Below are 25665 nucleotides of genomic sequence, written 5' to 3' on the forward strand. Positions count from 1 at the left end.
CGAGCTGAGCATATGTCACAACGCACATACCAACAGTCATTATCCACACACCTTCTCCTTCCGACACATCCATCCAGCTGCAAGGTCACTAAAGAGCATCACCCTTCCCCCACATCATTATCCCTGTGTGCACATGACCCTCTCTAGTTGAGTTATGTTGGAAAATGAGGTCTGAGAGGCCACGAAAGCCTATCATAGTTTCAATGATGCTTCAGAAATATTGACACAAGGTTCAAATTTAGCGAACCCCTATACTGTATATAGCGCCTTCCACTATAATAAGACTGTGATGAAATGTGACATTTTGACTGCTTCAGTGACATGTCATCAAAATAAACCTTGGTGTCACCTTAAAACCCTTTAAAAAAACTACAAATCCTGAGAAGCCATAATGGACAGATGAGACTACTATCCGTCCGTCTGTCCATCTATCCATCCGTCTGTCCGTCCATCCATCCGTCCATCTTTCCATCCACCTATCTGACCATCAGTCGGTCTTTCTGTCTGTCCGTCCATCTATCCATTTGTCCGCCTGCAGTCCATCCATCCATCCATCCATCCATCCATCCATCCGTCTATCAGTCCATCCATCTATCTATCTGTCTGTCTATCTGTCCATCCGTCGGTCTGTCTGTCTATCCGTCTATCTGTCTATCTCTCTTGTCTGTTCTTCTGTCTGTCTGTCTATCTATCTGTCTCTCTATCCATCTGTCTATCTCTCTTGTCTGTCCTTCTGTCTGTCTGTCTATCCGTCTCTCTGTCCATCTATCTCTCTGTCTGTCTGTCCTTCTGTCTGTAAAGTCAGGAGGTGTGATTTTCAGAATTTGACACTCAATCAATTTAGCTATCCTGTGAAATATATTCACCATCACAAGACATATACATTACTGACTTTTCAATAATGTGAATAAATTGCAGCAAAACAAGAACTTGGAATTGGCAGATTAGTTTGACCTAATTTCTCCTTGCCTAGGACAATAAAATTGTATGTATACATGGTCAAGTCAATTTAAAGGAATGTACTGTATCTTCTTGTGAAATAAACCAGAATGCCATGACAACACAGACAATGCAGAAGAAACTTCTTAGGCTGTGCTATGAATAGTTTATCTTCAGTTTCATCATACAGTTCCTGCTTTGAGAACATCATATGCACTTGATTATATCACATCCACCGTTAATGACTTCCTTTGATATTTCAGGAATTTTTTATGTTAGCAGGAATGGCCATACAGGAAAACATATTTAATTATTTACTTTTGCTTGTATATAGTGATCCCTGCCAGCATATCACATCTCCACAAAAGAGGGCACACTGGACTGATATGTGCAAACCACCGATTGGTGGTTGTACATTTTGGGTCAACCCTTTCAAACAAGTACTGTAGAAGTATCAGTTTGTAAAACTGTTGTACTTTGATATATACTAAATTACTGCAATTCATGTTCCAAGGTATTTTACATATTACTCTATGCCCAAATAATTATAATGGCACCATGTCCAAAAATATAATTAGCAGTAGTAACCTTTTGTAATTGAAACAGTTGTGAAATGTTGCTAGCATCTTAATCCTGTAGCTTTTTTTTCTCCTTTTCAGTACAAGCAAGTTGAGCAGTATATGTCTTTCCACAAACTTCCGGCCGATTTCCGTCAGAAGATCCACGATTACTATGAGCACAGATACCAGGGCAAGATGTTTGATGAAGAAAGCATTTTGGAAGAGTTGAACGAACCACTGCGAGAGGTACCAGTTAGCTTGACCATATTGCCAAAAAGTTTTTTTTTCCAAAAGCAAAAATTGTGAGATTTATGCATAAAACAAGAAAAAAACTATTTGTCAATGGGGTAATAAAATAAATAAACTGTTTTGCTGCTCAAGTAAATGCATCTTGTTTTAAGGATGTCTAAATATTTTTACTGGAAAAAAAATATATATTGTAGTGTACCTTTATTTTTTAATTATAAACTAATCCACATAACTTCCTCACCTGCAGGAAATAGTCAACTTTAACTGTCGGAAGCTGGTGGCATCCATGCCGCTCTTCGCCAATGCAGATCCCAACTTTGTGACAGCCATGTTAACAAAGCTTCGCTTCGAGGTCTTCCAACCAGCCGATTACATCGTTCGTGAGGGAACTATAGGCAAAAAAATGTACTTCATTCAGCATGGTGTAGTCAGCATTCTGACCAAAGGGAATATTGGCATGAAGCTCTCTGATGGCTCCTACTTTGGGGGTAAGGACCATGTCATGCTGTGGCATGACTTTTATATAAATTCTTTAGACATATTACTCTTCCGCTGAGATGTACAGTGTAAATGTCATAACCATACTTAAACATTGTTATTAAACATCCCGTAGTCAAATATGTAATTTCTCTCAGAATATAGGACCAATCCAATGGGAATTCTCTCAAAGGAATCCAATTTAAAGCAAAAACTGGATCTTTTAAAACTCCCAAAGTTCCCAATAGGACTATTATGAATACCAAAAGGATATGACATAAATTCCAATAAGAGTTTTGTAACTTTTACACACGTTTAAATCATTTCTCCTATCCTAGCATAAAATGTAGAAATGAATATAAACAAGCTATTTGTGTTTAATTCTATAAAATGTGAAAACACTTTAAACATTGGCTCAACCAGCAGTGTGAGTTTGGGTTGGCAACCAGTGGAACACGGTGATGTGTTTGGGGAAACCTGTTTGATAACATTATTTTTGCAATTATGTTTGGTGCTTCTAGTGGCCCAGAAATTAGACCTTTAAGAGGAAAGAGTTTTTCAAAAGTGGCTTTTTAAAACATGGAGGCTTGCTCCATCTTTACAGTCTCTTATTATTGCATGTTAGTTTGCTCCCTCTGAAACCCTAACTGCTCATTTGCAGTTTATACTGATGAATATCACTGAGATTTCAACATGACTCCACTGTTTCTCCCTCCAGTGAGCTTTGTACCATTTAAGATCCTTCTCCCCCCTTTGAGGGGCCGGTGTTGATGATCCAGAAAAAAGCCAGTACTTTTTCCAGTGTCTTTAGGGTATGGTCTGGAAAGGGGGCACAGCCGGACAAGAGCAGAGTTCACTGAGAATGCGAATACTCCAGGAGCCATAGGCTGAAGGAGTGCCACAGATAAAGAAAAATGTGGCTAATTAAAAACACCTAATTAGTAGAGCAGAACATCAATGGCAGAGCAATTTATAATGTTGACAGTGGAGAGTCCCTGGCTAAAGATAATTATATTGTACCTCTTACGTCGCATGGATGAGAGGGGCTTATTCATGATGCCAGACTGATTTGTTATGGTTGTCTGCTTATCACAGCGCCTCATGTAACGGGAGCCAGCTGGTAGATAGCTGTGCAGTGTGTAAACCTCACTCTCCTGACCTCAAGAGGTGCTCTAGCGACTGACGCTAGAGGCTGTAGCCTTTAGCCTCCTTGTTAGAGCACACGCCTCCCACACCGGAGACCCAGGTTCGAGTCCCGTTCGGAGCGGGGCGAGTAGGACCGGTTACATTGGTGCCGTGACCCGGATGGGAGTGAGGCTTAGGGGTGTGAGTGTAACGGGAGCCAGCTGGTAGATAGCTGTGCAGTGTGTAAACCTCACTCTCCTGACCTCAAGAGGTGCTCTAGCGACTGACGCTAGAGGCTGTAGCCTTTAGCCTCCTTGTAGCCTTTAGCCTCCTTGTTAGAGCTAGGGCTAAATTTAATCTCTGCACTTGTGTTAAGAGGCACTTAATCAAAGATTTGACAGTTCTGTTTTGCGTGCTGGAATGCATCAATCCAAACTGGGCATGTTGTGAAAATTAGTTTTTTGGCAGTCTGCTGTTTTTGCAGGATTATAATTAGAGGTACCAGTCTGACTTATTTTTGGTAGTTCGAGACTGCACTGTTTAAGGGATAGTCTCCCAGCCTGACCAAGCTAGTCTGTTTTTGTGGTTTTATCTTTCAGTTTGTAAGTCCTGTTTGTTTCTCTCTCACATTAGAGATTTGCCTGTTGACCCGCGGAAGAAGAACTGCCAGCGTTCGCGCAGACACCTACTGCCGTCTGTACTCACTCTCTGTAGACAACTTCAATGAAGTACTGGAGGAGTACCCCATGATGAGGAGAGCATTTGAGACAGTTGCCATCGACCGCCTTGACCGCATAGGTATGTCCGCCACCTAGAAAGTAAAATTTATAGAATAAATACATAAAATGGGTACCTGCACTTATTAAAAAAGATCAATGGTAATACCGTGGTCTTATAGACATGGTACCATCATAATATCATGTTTGTTGGACATGTACTATGGTACTAACATCTCTAAAAACAAAATATAGTGAAACTAACAAAGCATGGCAATAATATTAGATGGTAAAGCCATTGCACTTTGATAAATACCATGGCACCACATTGCATTACATGTCTTAAAAAAAACATAGTTTTGGACATGTACTATGCTAATACCATGGAATTCTTTGAACTGCCTTGCAGTACCATGGTTTTGTTTATATGGTACCATGGTAATACCATGTTTTTCTGGGTACCATCGTACTGATATCCCTTTCAGAAAAGTACTGTGGCAGTAACAATTGAACAGTAATTGTATCAGATAGTAATACCATGGTACATTGGTATGTACCAAAATGTATGTAACATGGTACTACGTTTATATAAACATTATAAAAATCCCATGGTTGTACCACAGTACAATGTCCAAAAAAAATTATTGTGCTAGGGTAAGTGATAGTGTTTTGAACACGTACTATGGTAGTACCTTTAAGTATCTTGGAGTACCATTTTAAGTACCATGGTATTGCCATGTGATACCACCACTTTACCATGGTACTGCCACAGTACCTGTATTAGATATACAATAGCCAGCAACTGTTGTCCACACATTCAGATCTTCCATGTGTTTCATCACATTTGGACATTCATTGGTCATATCTGTGGGCAGATTTGTGTCAACTCAAAAATTAGTTTGCATTCAACACAATTGTTTTACCATTCTTGGTTTGAATCCTCAGCACATACATTTCCAAAAATAGGCCACCTGCCCTCCCACCTGATCACATCCATTCAGCATCCTTCCCTTATATCCCAAGGTCAGAGTGCTGCTGATGTCACTCCCAATCACATGGCCACCTTGTTGTTTACATATGGGCCATGCAGCCACCCCACGCGCTGCTGTTGCCATAGCAGCCAGATTCCATAAATGATCAGTTCAGCTCACAGAGGAGTTCAGACTCCAGACACTTTGTAGTAGAGCATCCGCTTACGAAAAGCAAAGAGCGTGAGATCAAGCTGACCAGTCGGCTAGGCTCTCACTCACCTGAGATGTTCTGCATGACCATGTGATTATTTAATTTATTAAACAGGAAAGGAGGGCTGATTTTCACTCAAAGTAAATTGGCAAGTTCTTTTTACATTGTATAGCAACATCTGTTATCAGAATTTTCAAAGTGTTAATTAGGTGTCTTATTTATTGCAATACGATGAATCGCAGTGAAGGCCTAGACTTAAAATGCAAGGGAAAAAGCATGAATCGCAATTATTTTGGTTTAAAATGTTTCTTCATATGAATAAATCTGAGCTATGGTAATCTACACTAACCTGTTTTCATTTGACAACACTTTGGTTTTGCTACATTTATGTCTCTCAACACTGGAACAGTGTTTTCCTCCTCTGAAAATGGAGACTTGAAAATGCTCTCTAGTACTGCATAGCTTTAAAATTGATCAGGAAACAGAAAGCTGTGGTCTAAGACTAATTATGAGGAAAAATGATGTCCCCACTGCAAAGGAACTGTCACAATTTTATCAGGATGTCATCCAAAATGTACAGTGCTGGTTTATTCCAATACCAGTATTATGACCCACTGCCTTAGTCGTAGTTCTGAACATAATGGATGACACAAATCTCGACCGCACATCCTCTTGATATTCTCCATATAGCCATGGATCTGGAAGACGGCTTTGCAAAATTGGATTCCCAAACTAAGAGACAAAGTGATACTTTTCAGTGTTATTTGTGTGTGCTACTGGAGATGGAGTTGAGAGAAATTGGAGGTGATGTTGGGGCCCTGCAAGCAGGAGCTTTGTGTCATTTTAGCTGCAAATTGGCCTCTGCTAGCAGCAGGGTGCAGGTGATAGGCACGTGCTGTATCGCAAGTTAGTGTTAGCTGTGCCGTGACTCAGCAGAATGATACCAGAGACAGAAATGATAGCTTCCTCTCACCAGAGGTCTCAGCAGGGCTCTGGTTCATACTGTTCGCAAGGGACTGGGTGACCCATCAATGATGAATGCGCAGTTCCCTTCTGAATGAAAAAACATCTTAAATCTGCTGATAGTAGCTTATCGGTTTGCTGGTTTTGGGGCATTTGTCAGTTATTCAGGCTGGAAGACCAGCAGGCCAACCAGCTGAGCACCAGTTTTGCCAGGTTGGGAGACCAGTTGAAGACCAGCTTGGCCTGGCCGGGTGACCAGGTAGACCGTAACCCAGCTAAAACCAACAAAAAGACATTTGGTTAAAGCTGCTTTTTTATTTCATCAGGTTTATCAGTTTAAACCAAAGGGAAGTGCCATGTAACACAGCAAATACAGTCAAAACCCAAAGACAAAATTATGCTCTCTATATAATATATATCTGCCAAATGTGCATGCAATTGTTTTTCAGTACTTTACAGCCTCTAGGTCTGGAAAATAAATCTAATAAGTCTAGGATTAATTGCAGTATGTTGTTTCAGATTAATCCAATACTTAATTGTGTCTGACAAGGCAATGAGGGTAATAGCATTATGAAATATTTAATTTGTACAATTGCATCATTATTACAGATCCTTTACTGCAATATTATTAACTGTTTGGTATTTTTGTATGTGTAACATATACCTAAAATGTGTACCTCTTTCAGGAAAGAAGAACTCCATCCTGATGCACAAAGTACAGCACGATCTCAACTCTGGGGTCTTCAACAACCACGAGAACGAGATGATTCAGGAGATTGTAAAGTATGATCGGGAAATGGTTAAATTGGTGAAACAAGGGGACATGCAGAGTTCTAGGGCCATGTCAATGACTCCTTCAACCCATGGTAGCTTTTTTGCACCTTCCAGCCAACCCTCCACCAGTTCTGCAATTGCCACTCTCCAGCAGGCTGTGGCCATGAGCTTCTGCCCCCAGATGGGCAACTCTCTAGTGGGATCTGGTGCCGTCCAGTCTCCCCGGATGGTGCGGCGCTTCCAGGTGGTCAAGAGCCAGACTCCCCCAGGCTCCCAGTACTCCACGTTAGCCCTGGCCTCAGCTCTTGCTAGCACACCTGTCCATAGCCCTCTGGCCACAACTGGTCGAACTTTCCAGTATGGGTCCAGCCCTCCTGGTGCACCCTCAGGCTCCCAGCTATGCCTTGCACAGCAACACATTCCCAGCCCCACACATCGACCACAAGGCCCCAGGAGCACTCTAAGCCAGGATGCCCGAGCTCTGTCCGCCTCCCAGCTATCATTGCCCCAAGATTTGCTGCAACCAGTTGCCCCAAGTCCTCCCCAGTCCACCAGAGTCTCCTCCACATCTATTGGGCCCCCTCAGAATCTTCTAGGCCCTGCAGGTCTTAGAGGTAGCATCCCTCCCAGAATGGCACTGCCCCACCAAATGTCTGTAGGTGCATTCCCTCCCGCTTCCCTCCCCCAGATGAGATCCAGCTTGGATTCAGGACAGCCCAAGAAGGATTCAATAATCAGCCTGCCAGAAACTGACCACCACATGAGATCTAGATTGTCGTCAAATTTGTGACCATGATGAGCTGGTGGGCACAGCCGGTGTACCTGTAGACTTTCCCTCCCCAAGAACATTTCCCATTTCTTTGTCACACCTTGGATTCGACTCTCAGAATGTATGTAGTGTGACCGGTCACAAAAACTCTCAGACTTGATAGCATACAATGAACAACATGTCTGTATACTTCTAAACATGACTGGGACATTTCCATTGTACCTATAATATAAACATCACTGTAGCTGCCACCCAAACAGTTTGCCTCTTTTAAATGGTTTTGTTTATTGTAGCTGTTCACAAACATTACAAAATGTACCCACTCTTTTTTATATACTGTAGACCAAATGATGCAAACTGACATGAATACCAGTTTGCTTCTGCTCATAATGTAGGAGGTTATTCCCTCTTCTCAACATGAACCAGCTAGACAATATATATTTAACCTATAATGCACAATATTAGAATTGTTATAGGAAGAAAGACAATGCTGTATTAGACAGATGGTCATTGGAATCCAGGTTCTGAAAAGGGATGGAATTGCAGTCCGTGTTTTTATTTCTTATTCCATCAGACCAAAGTTGGGCCAAAAGAAAATTGTTAACATGAGGTGACATGTATAGGTGTCAAATGAAATGAAAGGATAAAAATCAAATATAATTTCCTTGCCTTGATTTTGACAAACTTTGTGTGACCATGTTTGTGTTTCTTAGCTATAAGTTCCACAAAAGAGCACATTTCATTCATGCCCTTTTTAACATTAGGACACAAAATGAACTAATAGTTTTGTAATTAGGGTTCATGAAAGTGAATATCACAGATTATTAACTAATTAAACTGGTGCAGTACAAAGTCTAATGACTGGGATAATAATTTGCCCTTATCTGGTGGAGTCAAATGCATTTAAGTCTTAATTCCAATGGACTTAAGTAGCTTTCTTCACAAAGGTCAGCTTTTAAAAATCAATTATGAATTTATTTAAAAGATTCAATGAGTTTTTAAAAGACTATGGCACTGTCCTATATTTAAATTTGTTCTTCTTCACAAAATACTCATTGGTCAAAGCTTGAGCAATTCTGAGGGGATCACACATGGGTAACAACAAAATGTCCTGGTCCTATTTTACTCTAAAATCAAAAGAAACTAATACAATATATTTGCCATATATAAAATGAAGCCTTTTCTTTTTTGGGCAATTACAAATTTTTATATTGTATTATTTTCATGATAGCTACACCCATTTATGATATTCTCATTACAGCAATGAAAACAACAAAAAACAAATTATTAAATAAATTGAAAAGTAAAAAAAAAAAAAATCTATATGCAATATTTATACACACACACACACACACACACACACACACACACACACACACATATACATATATATATACATATATGTATACACACACACGATCAGCCACAACATTAAAAACACCTGCCTAATATTGTGTCAGTCCCTCTTGTGCCGCCAGAACTGCACCAACCCGCATCTCAGAATAGCATATCTGAGTTACAGTAGACTTTGTCAGTTCAAACCAGTCTGGCAATTCTCCGTTGACCTCTCTCATCAACAAGGTGTTTCTGTCCACAGAACTGTCGCTCACTGGATGTTTTTTGTTTTTTTTGCACCATTCGGAGTAAATTCTAGAGACTGTTGTGTGTGTAAATCTCAGGAGATCAGCAGTTACAGAAATACTCAAACTAGCCCATATGACACCAACAATCATCCATGTGATTATTTAATCAGCCAATCGTGTGGCAGCAGTGCAGTGCATAAAATCATGCAGATACGGGTCAGGAGCTTCAGTTAATATTCACATCAACGATCAGAATGGGGGGAAAAAAATCTGATCTCAATAATTTGGAACGTGGCATGATTGTTGGTGCCAGATGTGCTGGTTTGAGTATTTCTGTAACTGCTGATCTTCTGGGATTTTCATACACAACTGTCTCTAGAATTTACTCCGAAATGTGCCAAAAAACATCCAGTGAGCGGCAGTTCTGTGGATGGAAACATCTTGTTGATGAGAGAGGTCATCAGAGAATGGCCAGACTGGTTTGAACTGACAAAGGCTACAGTAACTCAGATAAACATCCTATACAATTGTGGTAAGCAGAATAGCATCTCAGAATCAGAAAAGTTGGTGCTGTTTTGGCGGCACAAGGTGGACCAACACAATATTAGGCAATGTTAGGCAATATTATAAGGTTGCTGATTGGTGTATATTTACGCACCTGTATATATAAATATAAATATATATATAGATTTATTTTTCTATTTGGGGTTACGTATGACCAGGACATTTTCTCGGCATCTTAGAGGCCTAATGAGGTTATGCAAGCAGATTTTGAGTGAGTACACTGGCAGTGATTACCCCTCCCCTCTGAAATGTGATGGGATGTATCAAGTCTCTCCACAATCGGTTGTTTTGCAGTGCTATTTAACTCGCTAGCCATGGCAACCTAATGAGGTACTGATGTCCTCTGGGTCTTTGAATCCTTGTAACACTATTTATAATCCACTGTTACGTACCATTTCAATGCTTAAACGCGACTGGCTATAAACTCTATTTAAGTTTCTCCAGTTTGTTCTGAGCAATGCGCAGAGTATGGATTCTCAAGTCCTGGCTTAGGACAAAGCCAAATGTGAATTTGATAGTTTATGATTTCTAAACAGAACAAAATTGGCAGATAGTTCAAAATAACATCATACTGTTTGTATTCAGGGTTTAAAGTTCGGTTTTATTACTCTGAACTGAATTTTGTCTCTCCCTTGTAAAAATTTTAAACTAACATCAATTCCCCTGTGGAATCTATAGTCCACAATCCAATCTCTCCCCCCACATGCTGATTAAATCATTTATTTAGCTTGCTTTATATGATGCACAATGACTCCTTTTATGATTCACCAAAAAGTTGATTTTATTCAACTCATGCCAAGTGTTACTTTTTTTTTTTTGTTGTCAAATTCAAAGTAATATTAAGCAATAAAGTTTACATGATATGTCCATGAAATATTTGTCTCAGTTGTAGTTACCCATAACATTATCTACAGTTGAAGTTAGAAGTTTACATACACATTAGCCAAATACATTTAAGCTCAGTGTTTCACAATTCCTGACATTTAATCATAGAAAACATTCCCTGTCTTAGGTCAGTTAGGATCACTACTGTATTTTAAGAATGTGAAATGTCAGAATAATAATAGAGATAATTATTTCTTTCAGCTTTTATTTCTTTCATCACATTCCCAATGTGTCAGATATTTACGTACACTTAGTTAGTGTTTGATAGTATTGCCTTTAAATCGTTTAACTTGGGTCAAACATTTTGGGGAGCCTTCCACAAGCTTCTCACAATAAGTTGCTGGAATTTTGGCCCATTCCTCCAGACAGAACTGGTGTAACCGAGTCAGGTTTGTAGGCCTCCTTGCTCGCACATGCTTTTTCAGTTCTGTCTGATCGGATTGAGATCAGGACTTTGTGATGGCCACTCAATTACCTTGACTTTGTTGTGGCCATTTTGCCACAAATTTGGAGTATGATTGCGGTCATTGTCCATTTGGAAGACCCATTTGCGACCGAGCATTAACTTCATGGCTGATGTTTTGTTGCTGCAATATATCCACATAATTTTCCTCTCTCTTGATGCCATCTATTGTGACATGCACCAGTCCCTCCAGCAGCAAAACACCCCCTCAACATGATGCTGCCACCCCCATGCTTCACAGTTGGGATGGTGTTCTTCAGCTTGCAAGCCTCACCCTTTTTCTTCAAACATAACGATGGTCATTATGACCAAACAGTGCAGTTTTTGTTTCATTAGACCAGAGGAAATTTCTCCAAAAAGTAAGCTCTTTGTCCCCATGTGCACTTGCAAACTGTAGTATGGATTTTTTTATGGCGGTTTTGGAGCAGTGGCTTCTTCCTTGCTGAGCAACCTTTCAGGTTATGTCGATACAGGACTTGTTTTACTGTGGATATAGATACATGTCTACCTGTTTCCTCCAGCATCTTCACAAGGTCCTTTGCTGTTGTTCTGGGATTGATTTCAAACCAAACTATGTTCATCTCTAGGAGACCGAATGTGTCTCCTTCCTGAACGTTATGATGGCTGCATGGTCCCATTGTGTTTATACTTGTGTACTATTGTTTGTACAGATGAATGTGGTATCTTCAGGCATTTGGAAATTGCCCCAAGGATGATTTGTTTTCTGAGTTCTAGGCTGATTTTCTTTATTTTCCCATGATGTTAAGCAAAGAGGCACTGAGTTTGAAGGTTGGCCTCCAATTCAGTACACTTCCTATCAGAATCTAACTGGCTAACTGCTTAAAGGCTTAACATTATTTTCTGGAGTTTTCCAAGCTGCTTAAAGGCACAGTTAACATACTGTATGTAAATTCTGACCCACTGGAATTGCAATGGTCAATTACAAGTGAAACAATCTGTCTGTAAACAATTGTTGGAAAATTACTCTGGTTATGCACATAGATGTCCTAAATGACTTGCCAAAACTATAGTTTGCTCATATTAAATCTGTGGAGTGGTTAAAAAATTAGTTTTAATGACTTCAACCTAAGTGTATGTAAACTTCTGACTTCAATTGTTTTTATGTACCACAAAGCAACACTAAGTTTTGCTATCCAGTATAGTATCAGAATTTTTTTTCTACTGAAATTTTGGTTTGTTTTACTATGGGGCCAGGTGTGAGAAACTTGTGAAATATCTTTGTAATTACATGCTTCATATTAACTTTCAACACACTACATAGATTTTTATGTTTATCCATACCATCTGTAGATATTTTTCTTGATTACCTTGAATAAAGACCCATGTTTTTATCTGTGGTTTAATCGGTTCAAGAGGACACCTGCTGTTTTGTTTGAATAAACATTCAAATCACCTTTTGATGAAGTTACTGAACATACAGTATTTCCATCAGGTCGGATGTTACAAGACCCTGGGTTTGTTTTACAGCTTTTCCTGAAATAAAATGTGTATAATAAAAGGCTCATTTAAATAATAATTTCTATTAACTCATCATTTCATCATAAAATACTAAAAACAATTTTTTTTTCTTCATGACAATGGGAAGCCTGTATTGAGTATTATCTGTCACAAAAATATCAAAAATCCAATTTTAAAGAGGTTTCCCCAAGTATGTATCTTTTTTTGACATATTTTCGTATGAGAGCTTCACTGATGTCTAGGCAATTTTTGGTTCATTTTGAGATGCATTTTCCTTATTAGAGGAAAAAATTATAAAACAAATATCAAACAACCAACCAGCGGTCAAACATCTGGGAGGTTGCGGGTAGGTGCGTAGGACAATACACTGATGGGAAAATATGACAAAATGTTTGAAAGTCTTTGTTTGAAACATTATTTTATAAAAGTTTAGTTAGATTTGTTTTTAATGAAGAGTTGATACTCAATTCAAGGCCGCAAAGATCTACAGATGGTTTGAAATGTTTATGCAAGACTGTGTCCATTTAAAGTTAAGTTTAACTTCAATGTTCAAGGATGCCACAACAAGTCATCTTCAGCCCTTAAATTGAAGTCAAACAATCTCAGACAATTGTTGTGAGGAAGACAGACAAAATCCCTCATCCATGGGGGCTCCAAGCACTATGGAGCCATCACAATTAACTCAGGCATGCAGACGTCTCGCAGTTCCATTCGTAAAATTTGGAAACATTACAGCAGAAACCAGATCGACTAGGATATAAGAATGAACGTCTCAAACTTAACTAGATGACTGGTGTCTGAGGCCTGCTAGACTTCTGTCCATGGTCTTTTAGCCACAACTGTCGAGACATAACTTTATAATCATTGGGCAAGATTGGAAGATACCAGCTTGTCCCATGTCTATACATGAGTCTCGCAAACATTTATTTCTACCTCAATAACCTTAAAAAGCAATAATCACAACATGCTAATATAGTTGTAGACGTTAACTATTTATGCTCCATTATAACATAAAATTGTTATGCTTTTCAACATGCTAATATATTTAGAGACATTAACTATTTACACTTTGTTAATTACGATAACTTGTTGTACATCACAACATATTAATATTAGTAGGCGATGTTAACTATTTATGTTCCTTTATTTACATTAAATTGTGACTCGTCGCAACATGGTACTATAGTTGGAGACATGCTCTGTTTTTACGTTAAATTGTAACGCGTTACAATATTGTAATATAGTTTTAGACTTTATTTATGCTCCATTATTTACATTAACTTGTTATGCTTTGCAACTACTTATCTAGCTGGCACAATTAACTATTTTCACTTTGTTATTTATATTAACTTCTTACGGATAGCAACATGGGAATAGAAAGACATGAAAGGTGCACTAATTTTTTCCTCATTTAAAAAGTTTTACTTCTAAAGACATTAATAGTAATTTTGAAATGTATGTTTAAAATCATGACCACTTGTGAGATGAAGAGTTCAGTCATTTGTCCGCCATGCTTGCATAACATTTCTGCAAGTTATATTTTTAAATTCTATTATTATTACTGCAGTATGATGGTGTTCTATCCATCTATCTATCTTTTTTTTATTGCCTCAATTTCCCTCCAGGGATAAATATAGAAGTATATCATATTTCAGTAACCTTCAAAAACCTCTTTTATTCTACATGGGGCAGTCATGTTAGCGTCTCATGACCTGCAGAATACTACTCACTTAATCTCAGTAACTGTCCTGTTATTGGATACTTTCCTTCATGGATTAAATTAATCCTGGTTTACTGTGCACAGTGAATTTCTACAACAGCATTGGTAACTTGAAACTACTGTTTGAATGATGCAGCACCCAGGCCACAAAGTGTCAGTGTAAGCCATACTTCAAAAATTACTGATTGGACCTTTAACTATTTATGCTTTGTTATTTACATTAACTTTTTACATTTAACAACATGCTGATATAGCTGTAGGTGTTAAATATTTAAGTTAACTTGTGACGCTTTACAACATGCTATTATAGTTGGAGGCATTCATTATTTAAACTTTAAGTTAACTTGTAGCGCTTTGCAATGTGCTAATAAAGATTTTACATTTGCATTTGGCAGACGCTTTTATCCAAAGCGACTTACAGAGCACTTATTACAGGGACAATCCCCCCCCGAGCAACCTGGAGATAAGTGCCTTGCTCAAGGACACGATGGTGGTGGCTGTGGGGATCGAACCAGTGACCTTCTGATTACCAGTTATGTGCTTTAGCCCACTACACCATCACTCCATGTTGTTACGCTTAGCAACATGATAATATTTTTGGAGTCGTTAACCATTTACTCTTTGCTTTTTACATTAATTTGTTAAACTTCACAACTATTAACAGTTCATGTTTATTTGTACAAAATGTGTAACAAATATAAATATATACTATAAATCACAAACAATTCTTTTGCAAAGTTATATAGCTTGTGAGCCTAACTGTAGGCTAACAACCGTTGCCTATAGCAACTTGGCATGTTAATGATATAGTATCAATTTAATGGGATCATAGATGTTTTTAAACATGGCTCATCCAATCAGAGTTATAACTACTCTCTATACACTATATTCTACATGCATTCATCAGTTTAAATAACATTTTGATGATGACAGAATTATTACTGTGATTGTAAAAGTGGCGTCATATGTTGGTCTTTTTTAAGTGTGACTTCTCAGGCAATGTCTCGAGACTTTTAGCCATCTTACATCTAACAGGATACTGATGAGAACTTCTTTCAAAGGATACAGAAATATAAATTTTATGGCAACAGCAATGCAATTTAAAGGGACAGTTTACAGAAAAACAAAAATGCTGTTACATTTACGGATCTTTATGTTGTTCCAAGGAAATTAACAGATTTGCTGATGTCAGTGCTTGTGAAGTCAAGTGTAGCCTTGCATTGTATTCATTTAGCTTTTTGTGTAAAAAAAAAAGAATAATTGAGAACAGAGAGAGAGAGAGAGAGAGAGAGAGAGAGAGAGAGAGAGAGAGCTGCTGAAGGAATGCATTGGGTCTTGAAATTTTGATAGCAATTAGCCTTTCACAGTCCCAGAGTCCAAAAATATTGACTTTTATTTCTCGACCGATGCCTTGTATACATTCTACAAGACTTTACATTGCACGGTTTATAAAACACACTCTATAGAGTCATTCAAAGGGATAGTATACCCCCCCCCCGCTCCCAAAAACAAATATATAAAAATTCTGTCAGAATTTACTTGCTCTCATGTCATTTTGAAACTGTAAAGGTGAGTAAATAATGAAAGATGTTCTTTTTTTAGACAAACTATCCTTTTAAGTGCTTTCAAGCCCTTAAAAAGGGCACCACAAGTTTAAACATTGTCCACAAGCGTGGCTCCAAAACATTCAGAAAGGTGATTTATTATAAATGTTCCCTCGTTCCATCTCAGGCTGTAAATGTGAGAGTAGTCAACTGCGGAGGGATGCTGGGAGGTAAATCATGTCCAAGTGGAAATGTCAGAGAGGGCCTTTCAGACGGGCTGCCTTGAAATCGATGAGAGCCTGGATCATGTGGTTAATCAAGCCAGCGCAAGCACTCAAGAGCGGATCAGAGCCCTGCCGAGAGAGCGCCCTCGCTCCATACCAGGAAAAACCGATGTGCTTACACATAGACACACAAGGGCGACTCCTGCTGTTTGCCTATGCTTGGACTCTGCTTCAGTGCTTAAGTGATGCCTTTATGATAATAAGACAAGACAGGGAGAGACACACACACACACACACACACACACACACAAACACACTCTCGTATGTACAGTACTTATCCACCATATCAACCAATCCCGTCACGCACACTTTCAGTGTAGTTAAAAAGCAGCAATCTATTTTGATGAGGTCCGTGGAGAGCTCTCAGGTTCCTCAAGAAAGCTGTCCATCAGTTTTGCGATACGTTTCTCAGCTGAAGAAATAGATGGATTCTTTAACCTTCGCCAGATCAAAATCACCTAGAAGAGAACAATTACATGATTACAGATGCTTGGACTCTTAGGATAAGATATATAACAATGATAGCACATCATTATATAGTCATCAGAGGCGTCAATTCAAGGAAATCACTGTAGTGCTGTTTGGAATTAAGGATGCCAAAGGATGAAAGAATACGGAGCCTATTTTTAGGCCCATTAAGATTTTCCTTTATTGTAACATTATTTATGAGAATTAAGCACATTTTACACACTTTTAACAAATTCTCAGTAATGCAAAAATAAATACAAATCATTCTTATTATGTACTACAGTAATTAAAGTGATCCTGTGTATGTATGTGTGTTTATATATACTTAAGCAATATCACTTTGCATATACACATCATTCACTCACTCACACACTCACACACACTTCTGCAGTGAATACTTTCCGTATGCACTGTATATGTGTGTGTGTGTATATATATATATATATATATATATATATATATATATATATACAGTGCATCTGGAAAGTATTCACAGCACTTCACTTTTTCACATTTTGTTATGTTACAGCCTTAATCCAAAATTTATTAAATTTATAATTTTCCTCAAAATTCTACAAACAAAACCAAGGGCCTTAGTCACCTCCCTGACTAAGGCCCTTCTCCTCTGACTGCTCAGTTTGGGCGGGCGGCCAGCTCTAGGAAGAGTCCTGGTGGTTGCGATTAAATGCGTTAATATTTTTTACGCGTTATTTTTTGTAAAATTAATCGCACTGAATTAACGTGTTAAATCGACAGCCCTAATTATATTTATATATATATATATATATATTTATATATATATATATATATATATATATATATATATATATATATATATATATACACATTTACATTTATGCATTTGGCAGACGCTTTTATCCAAAGTGACTTACAGTGCAATTATTACAGGGACAATCCCCCCGGAACAACCTGGAGTGAAGCGCCTTGCCCAATGAGACAATAGTGGTGGCTGTGAGGATTGAACCAGTGACCTTCTGATTAACAGCCCTGTGCTTTAACCACTACGCCACCAAAAAAATCAATAAATACATATGAAGTTTGGCATTTTGAAAAGAGTTCCATGTCATTCCATTTAATCAACTCATTCATTTTCAAATCAATTTAATTTGCACTCGGAAACATGAAATGAATCCCCATAGAAGTATAAATTAAGCATTTTCAGCAACTATTGACTGAAGCAGGGAATTATGGGTGATCTTGCTTGTGCACCAAGGCACAAGATGTCAACTCATTCTGAAGAACAGAGGAGAAGAAATCAGGCCTCTGGGACACACATACATTGCCTCCAGCTGTCCCCTCAGGGAGCCACTTTCATTAGTGACAATAAGGGGTCCTGGAAAAATACTGAGCATGTCTGTTCACTGGGTTTCTCTAGCAATGCATGATTCTAACAAATCTTTCTGACTCTTTAACAAGGGTTCCCTCAACCTTTTGACCAATTAATTTCCTTGCTTATTCTGTGACCTTTCCAGTTGTTCTTGATTACTCAATGATTCTTTTCATCTGATTCTTTTTTCAGACTGCTGGGGCAGATTTCCATTTGTGTGTCAGGTACCAATTCTTTAGATGCATATTGCCCAGAAAAGGAAAAAGGCAGTACAGTAATTACACATTTAGTCAAAACTGAAGCATGGCCAAAATAGACTATGATCTGTCCGTGATAGATAAAACTTTGCAGCAATTACAAAAATTGCGGCATGTCAAAATCGACACTTAAATCAAGCAAGAGGCCATTGCAGGATTTAATTTTTGCATCCATTTGCACTGTTTTTAATTGTTTATCTATGTAAATATAGCACTTGACAGACATCTTTGGCTGCTGCACCCCATATAGCTGTTTTTGATTGCATCTCACACATTAGTGTCATGTTGTAAGATGCAGAATCAATTTAAACTTTGAGACACCTGAAGGTACCATGTTCATCTATACAAACAATATTAAGCAAGTATAAACACCATGGGACCACGAAGCCATCATATCACTCAGGAAGGAGACGCATTCTGTCTCCTAGAGATGAACATAGTTTGGTGCGAAAAGAGCAAATCAATCCCATAACAACAGCGAAGGACCTTGTGAAGATGCTGGAGGATACAAGTAGACGAGTATCTATATCCACAGTAAAATGAGTCCAATAAATATGCAGTATCAATTTAAACTTCGAGAGACCTGTGTACATTTCCATTCGTCGTGTCTAGCCTTTTTCAAATGCAAGAACATGTTTGCTCTACATGGTCCTTGATTTTAAAGCCATTTTGTCTCAGCTTCAGTATATTGTATTTCAATATTGGTGTAGTTTGTAGGACAGTATAGATATACTAGAATTTATAGATTCAAATGGCTATTTTTTTATGGCTATTTTTTTAATGCAGGAATGCATTTGGTGTGAACTAACTTTGAAGCAAATTCTTCTTAGTTTCAGTGTCGCTGTAGTTATTACGTTTTTTTCTATGTAGGGTATTAAAAATGCTATAGAATTTATAGATTTATGTGGATATTTAAGAAAACAAGGCATCTAGTGCGAACAGTCCCTAACTTCCCAAAGACGGTTTTCTTAGATTCGGTGTAGTAGTTACTGCGTTTGCCTTAGTAAGGCAATATATACTGTAGATACTACAATTTATTTTATTTAATTGCTTTCATCTTACTGTTCAAATGTCTCCAGTAACACACAAAAAAATAGATTTGAATGTGGCAAAACTGTGAATTACTTGGAGTACAATATTTAGCCAACAAAATATTTTAGAGCACATATAGAAAACTGCATCTTCACAACAGAAATTTCTAAGTCTTGAAATAAAAGGTTTTAAATGAACTGATATTTCCAGATTTCCAAATTACCGTAAGATCCCTGAAAGAAAAAAATCAATGTGCACAGTTCCACAGTGAATACATTTTTATTAATGGTTTCTTTTTACTGAAACTCACTCTTAAACACTGAAAAGTTGCCACTCAACAATGCCTCAACAACTTGATGAGCCAGATGTGTGATTTGGCAAAGAATGTGTTTTTCTTCCCATGTTATCCAGTGCACTTCCTCCCGGCGTGAGTTACGTAAACAGATTAGGCAGTTGACAGAATTAATTGTCATCAGTTTAATGAAATGTGTGGTTTTGCAGGATTGTTATGCAAGAGCCCAAAGCTGCCTTAAACCTGACACTCTGTTAATTAGATAAGGTCAAACCACTGATCTGTTCGGCAGAAGGCAAAGGTTGCGATGGTTAATAGGTTAAACTCACCTGTCTGAGGAACCTTGGCCAAAAGCTCCGCCATCTTCCAGTATTCTTGAAACTTCTTTGGCTTGGAAAAATCACTGTGGGATTTAAAAGTAATAGGCCTATGTAATTGTGTTGTTTTGGAATGAGTGTTTTGGGGTTCATTAGCCAAAATAGTGGCCAAAATCAGGCAGGCGCATGGCATCACTCTACTCCACTGAGAATTACAGGCCAACTCTTTCCAATTACACAGCAATTAAACCCTCCATTTACTCTTAATAAATATATGATATTAAAAATATTGCAATAATGTTTAGTAAGGTTTTACACTTTTGGTGGAATCAATGCACTAATGGATCACATCTAGCTGCCTCTGCATATTAAGCTGGGGTAGGATAACATATTTAAACATCGAAAAAATGACACACTTCACCTTTAATTATGAACTAAAGTAGTTAAATACTGTTGATCAGTTAAAAGCACAGATGTACATTGGGACTTACGGTGGTCTGCTACAATATTTCTGGAGGAGAAACCTGGACAGATCCTCCAGAATGGGCTGACAATGCAGAGCCACAAACTGCTCACGACACACCTGAGGAGCAACAAAGGAGAACTCAGTCAATCTTTATGCACACTTATGCACCGGCTTCAATGCTATCTTCCTCTAGCTTCCCTTTTCTCATGCTCGTCTCTGACTTTCACCTCTCTCTCATTTAAACAGTCCCATTTTAAGAGGAATCTGTGACCACAAAGCATGACAGGAAAAGACTTGCAGACAATAGACCCCTTATAGAAGTCGAGAGAGGGATGGGAGAAGGTTGAAGTCAAAATGAGAAAGCAGAGTCGCAATTCAGACAGCGGAATATGGTTTAAAGGGATAGATGGAGCTATTAAACTTCATAAGCTCATAAGTTACAATGGAAGTGAAACGTAAGAAATGAAGGTAACTCATGTAGGTTCGAGCTGCTTTTATAAAGATGTGATGTTGGGCAACTTAAAGTCAGCATTAAATGGCATTCACAACCCATTTTAATTCTGTAATATATGACAAAATTAGACCTGGACTTGAAATTATCTATCTGAAATTCATTAAATCATGAAAAGTGATAATTATGTGTTGGTTGGAGGGGTTGAAAAACAGGAGGGCTTAGTGATGTCAGCCAAAAAAGAATGTTTTTTTTTTTTTTTTTTTTACAGAGTTAGAGAATTACATTTAGAAGTAATATTTGAGATCTCAGACAAATATTTTTTAGGAAAATGCACTGATGAATCGTTTACAAAAAGACCAAGGAACTTCAAGAAAGTGTCAATTTTGATTTAATGTAAACTGTAACAATGTCTATATCCTCAACTCTGTTCAATTGCATATGTAATGTGAAACAAGCAAATCTGTGCCTAAAAACAGATTTGTGAAATTTAACTCAAACAAGGTAAATAAAACAACAGGCTAAACCTAAAAGATAAGTCTGCTTCATGGCAACTGTCCAGAAATTGCTGTAGGTGAGAGGATGAGATGTACAGAAATTCAATACCGAAATATCCTGTGCTGACAGGGTTAGTTATTGAACATGCAAACATCTGGCAGCTAAGCTGACAGGGTTGGACTGTCCATCTATTCCTGTTGAAAGAAAAAGCAGTTGAAATACATCCTGCACTGAACATGTTGTTCCTTACACACCCGGTTCATAGTGTCCACCGTCAGAGCGTGAGTCCAATAACAGTCATGTACGGATACAAATGTGAGCCCAGCCCTACAACACAAAGACAGCGAAAGGTAAAAAATATATTTAGAGGAAAAACCTACTAGTATATATATATATATATATATATATATATACACACACACTCAAGGATTATTAGGAACACCTGTTCAATTTCTCATTAATGCAATTATCTAATCAACCAATCACATGGCAGTTGCTTCAATGCATTTAGGGGTTTGGTCCTGGTCAAGACAATCTCCTGAACTCCAAACTGAATGTCAGAATGGGAAAGAAAGGTGATTTAAGCAGTTTTGAGCGTGGCATGGTTGTTGGTGCCAGACGGGCCGGTCTGAGTATTTCACAATCTGCTCAGTTACTGGGATTTTCACGCACAACCATTTCTAGGGTTTACAAAGAATGGTGTGAAAAGGGAAAAACATCCAGTATCGCGGCAGTCCTGTGGGCTGAAAATGCCTTGTTGATGCTAGAGGTCAGAGGAGAATGGGCCGACTGATTCAAGCTGATAGAAGAGCAACTTTGCCTGAAATAACCACTCGTTACAACCGAGGTATGCAGCAAAGCATTTGTGAAGCCACAACACGCACAACCTTGAGGCGGATGGGCTACAACAGCAGAAGACCCCACCGGGTACCACTCATCTCCACTACAAATAGGAAAAAGAGGCTACAATTTGCAAGAGCTCACCAAAATTGGGACAGTTGAAGACTGGAAAAATGTTGCCTGGTCTGATGAGTCTCGATTTCTGTTGAGACATTCAGATGGTAGAGTCAGAATTTGGCGTAAACAGAATGAGAACATGGATCCATCATGCCTTGTTACCACTGTGCAGGCTGGTGGTGGTGGTGTAATGGTGTGGGGGATGTTTTCTTGGCACACTTTAGGCCCCTTAGTGCCAATTGGGCATCGTTTAAATGCCACGGCCTACCTGAGCATTGTTTCTGACCATGTCCATCCCTTTATGGCCACCATGTACCCATCCTCTGATGGCTACTTCCAGCAGGATAAGGCACCATGTCACAAAGCTCGAATCATTTCAAATTGGTTTCTTGAACATGACAATGAGTTCACTGTACTAAAATGGCCCCCACAGTCACCAGATCTCAACCCAATAGAGCATCTTTGGGATGTGGTGGAACGGGAGCTTCGTGCCCTGGATGTGCATCCCACAAATCTCCATCAACTACAAGATGCTATCCTATCAATATGGGCCAACATTTCTAAAGAATGCTTTCAGCACCTTGCTGAATCAATGCCACGTAGAATTAAGGCAGTTCTGAAGACGAAAGGGGGTCAAACACAGTATTAGTATGGTGTTCCTAATAATCCTTTAGGTGAGTGTATATATATATATAAAAATATCTTGCAAACAAGTCTTCATCTGGGTTACTTTTCCTTAAATCCAACAATGATGCATGACAACATAACAGTCGTTTTAAGTGTGCAATGTAAAACAACAGTTGGTTCATCACCTATAGCAATGCAGCGATGTCAGCATCATGTGAGTGGAGTCCAACGAGTGGATGAAATTAGGAGGGAAGGCGTTTTTCTGCTTCACACTGTCTGGTTTCCTAAATAAGGTAAAAAAAAAAAAAGAAAAGCTATCTTGGTATAGAGTGCACTCGGTCATTCTCCTCTCTCTCACACACACACACACACACACACACACACACACACACACACACACACACACACACACACACACACACACACACACACGAGACTAATTAACACAGCCATACCTACACCTGTAGCACCTGAAGCTATACATCACTGAACAGGTAGGTCAGTCTTAATTATTATCCAAGATGGAGACACACATGAACACAGTGAATCTACTAGATCAGCAGAGAGTAATGTGTGTACTTATTCTGTTTAAAACTAAATTCTGTTAAAAAGAAAGAACAAGATGAAAAGAAACATCTATCAAACAATAAAAATATCCAAAGAAAAACAAAAACAATATCTAAAGAAAGATTGAAATGAAAAGAAGATAAAAATAAAAAAGATCAAAGTTGAAAGATTGAAACAAAAAGAAAGATCGAAAAGACTGAAAGATAGTGAAAGATTGAAAGAAAAAAAATCTAAAGAATTATTTAAAGAAAAAGATTGAAAGAGATTGTAAAATCAATAAAAATGGCAACAACTGAAAAACAAAAGAAAGAGAAAGACTGAACGATCAAAAGAATGACTGAAAAATGAAAGATTTAAAGAAAAACAAAGATAAAAAAAGATCAAAAGAAAAATATTGAAAGAAGGATAGAAAGAAATATTGAAATAGACAAAGAAAAAGATTGAATGAAAGAATGAAAAAAAGATAAATTAAAAAGATCGAAAGAAAAAATGAAAAAGAGAAAGACTGAAAGATAATTTCAACAGAAAGAAAAATATATAAGATTTAAAGAGAAAAGAAAAACAATGAAATGATTTTCATAACATTTGTTTCAGTTAATGGTTCTTGAATTTCTGCATTCTTTTACGAATGCAAACTGAACAATGTACTAAATTATGACTGCGTTTTCCACTAACAATGTGGTTTTGATTCAGATATTTTCAATGAATGTGCGACCAGTGCAGTCCGACTGGAAAACAAATGACTTCTGAGACAATTGTTTTGAATGAATCGGTCTGGAGTAGGTAAAGTAACAGAATATGCAGGTAAAGTAAAATAATTGTTAATGGAATCATTTAGGAAATGGAATCGTCAAAGTAAAAAAACTGAATATAAACCAGAATCGATCATTCCTTAAGATTTCCATCCCTATTTCCAATCCACTGTTAGTATGTCACAAAAAGAGGCTGTATTTCACATGCTTGTAAATGCAATACCACAAAGAAGTTCTTCAAGTAACAATGTGAATATGGTAATACTTAAGTTGACAGTCAAATGTAAAAGCAATAAAAGTGTCTATAAATAACAAGAATGTCATTTGGTTGTCTTTTTTGTCTTTTGGCTGCAAATGCACAGAGCAATAGACTAGCTCTCTTTAAGATATTGGGGGCGGTCTGTACCAAGTCTTCTCCTTAGGGAGTGGGGATTCCAAAAGTAGTCTAACATTCCAAAAATCACTGGGCAGCGCCCTTGAATAGCTATGGAAAATGCTCGAAAGTGTTGTTGTTTTATACATCCTACACACAAACTTAACTGTGAAGGCGTAACTGACCGAACAGCCCGTCACTTGGTCTCAAGTGTAATCGGATGGTCGCATTTTTCTCTGAAGCTACACCAGAGGCTCTTAACCCTCTGGGGTCGGCAAACGCGCCGGCGCGTTTTGCTGTTTTCTTTTCACATAGCAGCAACATAGACTTAAAATACTCCGTCATTTATGGTCATATAAATACAATCAATACATGATTATAAACTATAGAGGGTCTTCTTTTTTTGTGTACACTCATATTAACATCAAAACCTTGTGTTTTTGTTTTAATAAATAAAATAAAAAGGTTGAGCTTTCAGCAGTCTCTGTGTTCACGATCATATTTCAGAAACACGTCACTAAAATTAACTTAAACTCCGCGAATTCTTCTCACACAAACATGAAACATATGTCTAAAGAAAGCTTAAAATGTCTACTTTTAAATAAAACAATTCAAATTTAAAACAAATATTCTCCTGCAATGTAATCTGTATGAAACAAAGCGATGTACGGTTTTCCTGGCACAGCTTCATTATCTCTAATGTGATCCCACCCACCAGCAGAGCGCGCCATTCATACGCTAATGTGCTGAGGCGATCAAGGGAAAAGTACACGCCCCCAACTGCGAGATTTGATGTAAACACAACACAACTCAACTTTTCTGCATGTTTGTAACGATACACAGGCGATCAAACTCTTGGCTATTAAGGAAGAGTTAACATTTTTCTGAGAAGAAGAGCAGGACTCCGATGAACGTTTGTATTTTGAAGAGTGACTTGATCCAGCAGAGGATACAATTTCAAACGAGTAAGTCGTTTAGTTTTCA

The 25665-nt window shown here is 38.1% G+C and overlaps 2 protein-coding genes across 2 annotated transcripts in view; one reads left to right on the forward strand and one right to left on the reverse strand.

The window, feature by feature from the left end:
* LOC127639756 (potassium/sodium hyperpolarization-activated cyclic nucleotide-gated channel 1-like) overlaps positions 1–9202 on the forward strand; it is a 30724-nt gene extending 21522 nt beyond the window's left edge. The window contains exons 5-8 of the mRNA XM_052121967.1: positions 1599–1745; positions 1996–2236; positions 3984–4148; positions 6898–9202. Coding sequence (XP_051977927.1) covers positions 1599–1745; positions 1996–2236; positions 3984–4148; positions 6898–7775 — 1431 coding nt within the window. The 3' untranslated portion in view covers positions 7776–9202. The remainder of the gene's footprint in view (positions 1–1598; positions 1746–1995; positions 2237–3983; positions 4149–6897) is intronic.
* Positions 9203–15123: 5921 nt separating this feature from the next.
* polrmt (polymerase (RNA) mitochondrial (DNA directed)) overlaps positions 15124–25665 on the reverse strand; it is a 73889-nt gene continuing 63347 nt past the window's right edge. The window contains exons 17-21 of the mRNA XM_052122368.1: positions 23175–23273; positions 21660–21732; positions 20482–20573; positions 20003–20076; positions 15124–16734 (exon numbers count right to left, since the gene is read on the reverse strand). Of these exons, the coding sequence (XP_051978328.1) occupies positions 16685–16734; positions 20003–20076; positions 20482–20573; positions 21660–21732; positions 23175–23273 (388 nt within the window). The 3' untranslated portion in view covers positions 15124–16684. The remainder of the gene's footprint in view (positions 16735–20002; positions 20077–20481; positions 20574–21659; positions 21733–23174; positions 23274–25665) is intronic.

The sequence above is a fragment of the Xyrauchen texanus genome, chromosome 48, assembly GCF_025860055.1.
Source record: "Xyrauchen texanus isolate HMW12.3.18 chromosome 48, RBS_HiC_50CHRs, whole genome shotgun sequence".
Classification (NCBI taxonomy): domain Eukaryota; kingdom Metazoa; phylum Chordata; class Actinopteri; order Cypriniformes; family Catostomidae; genus Xyrauchen; species Xyrauchen texanus.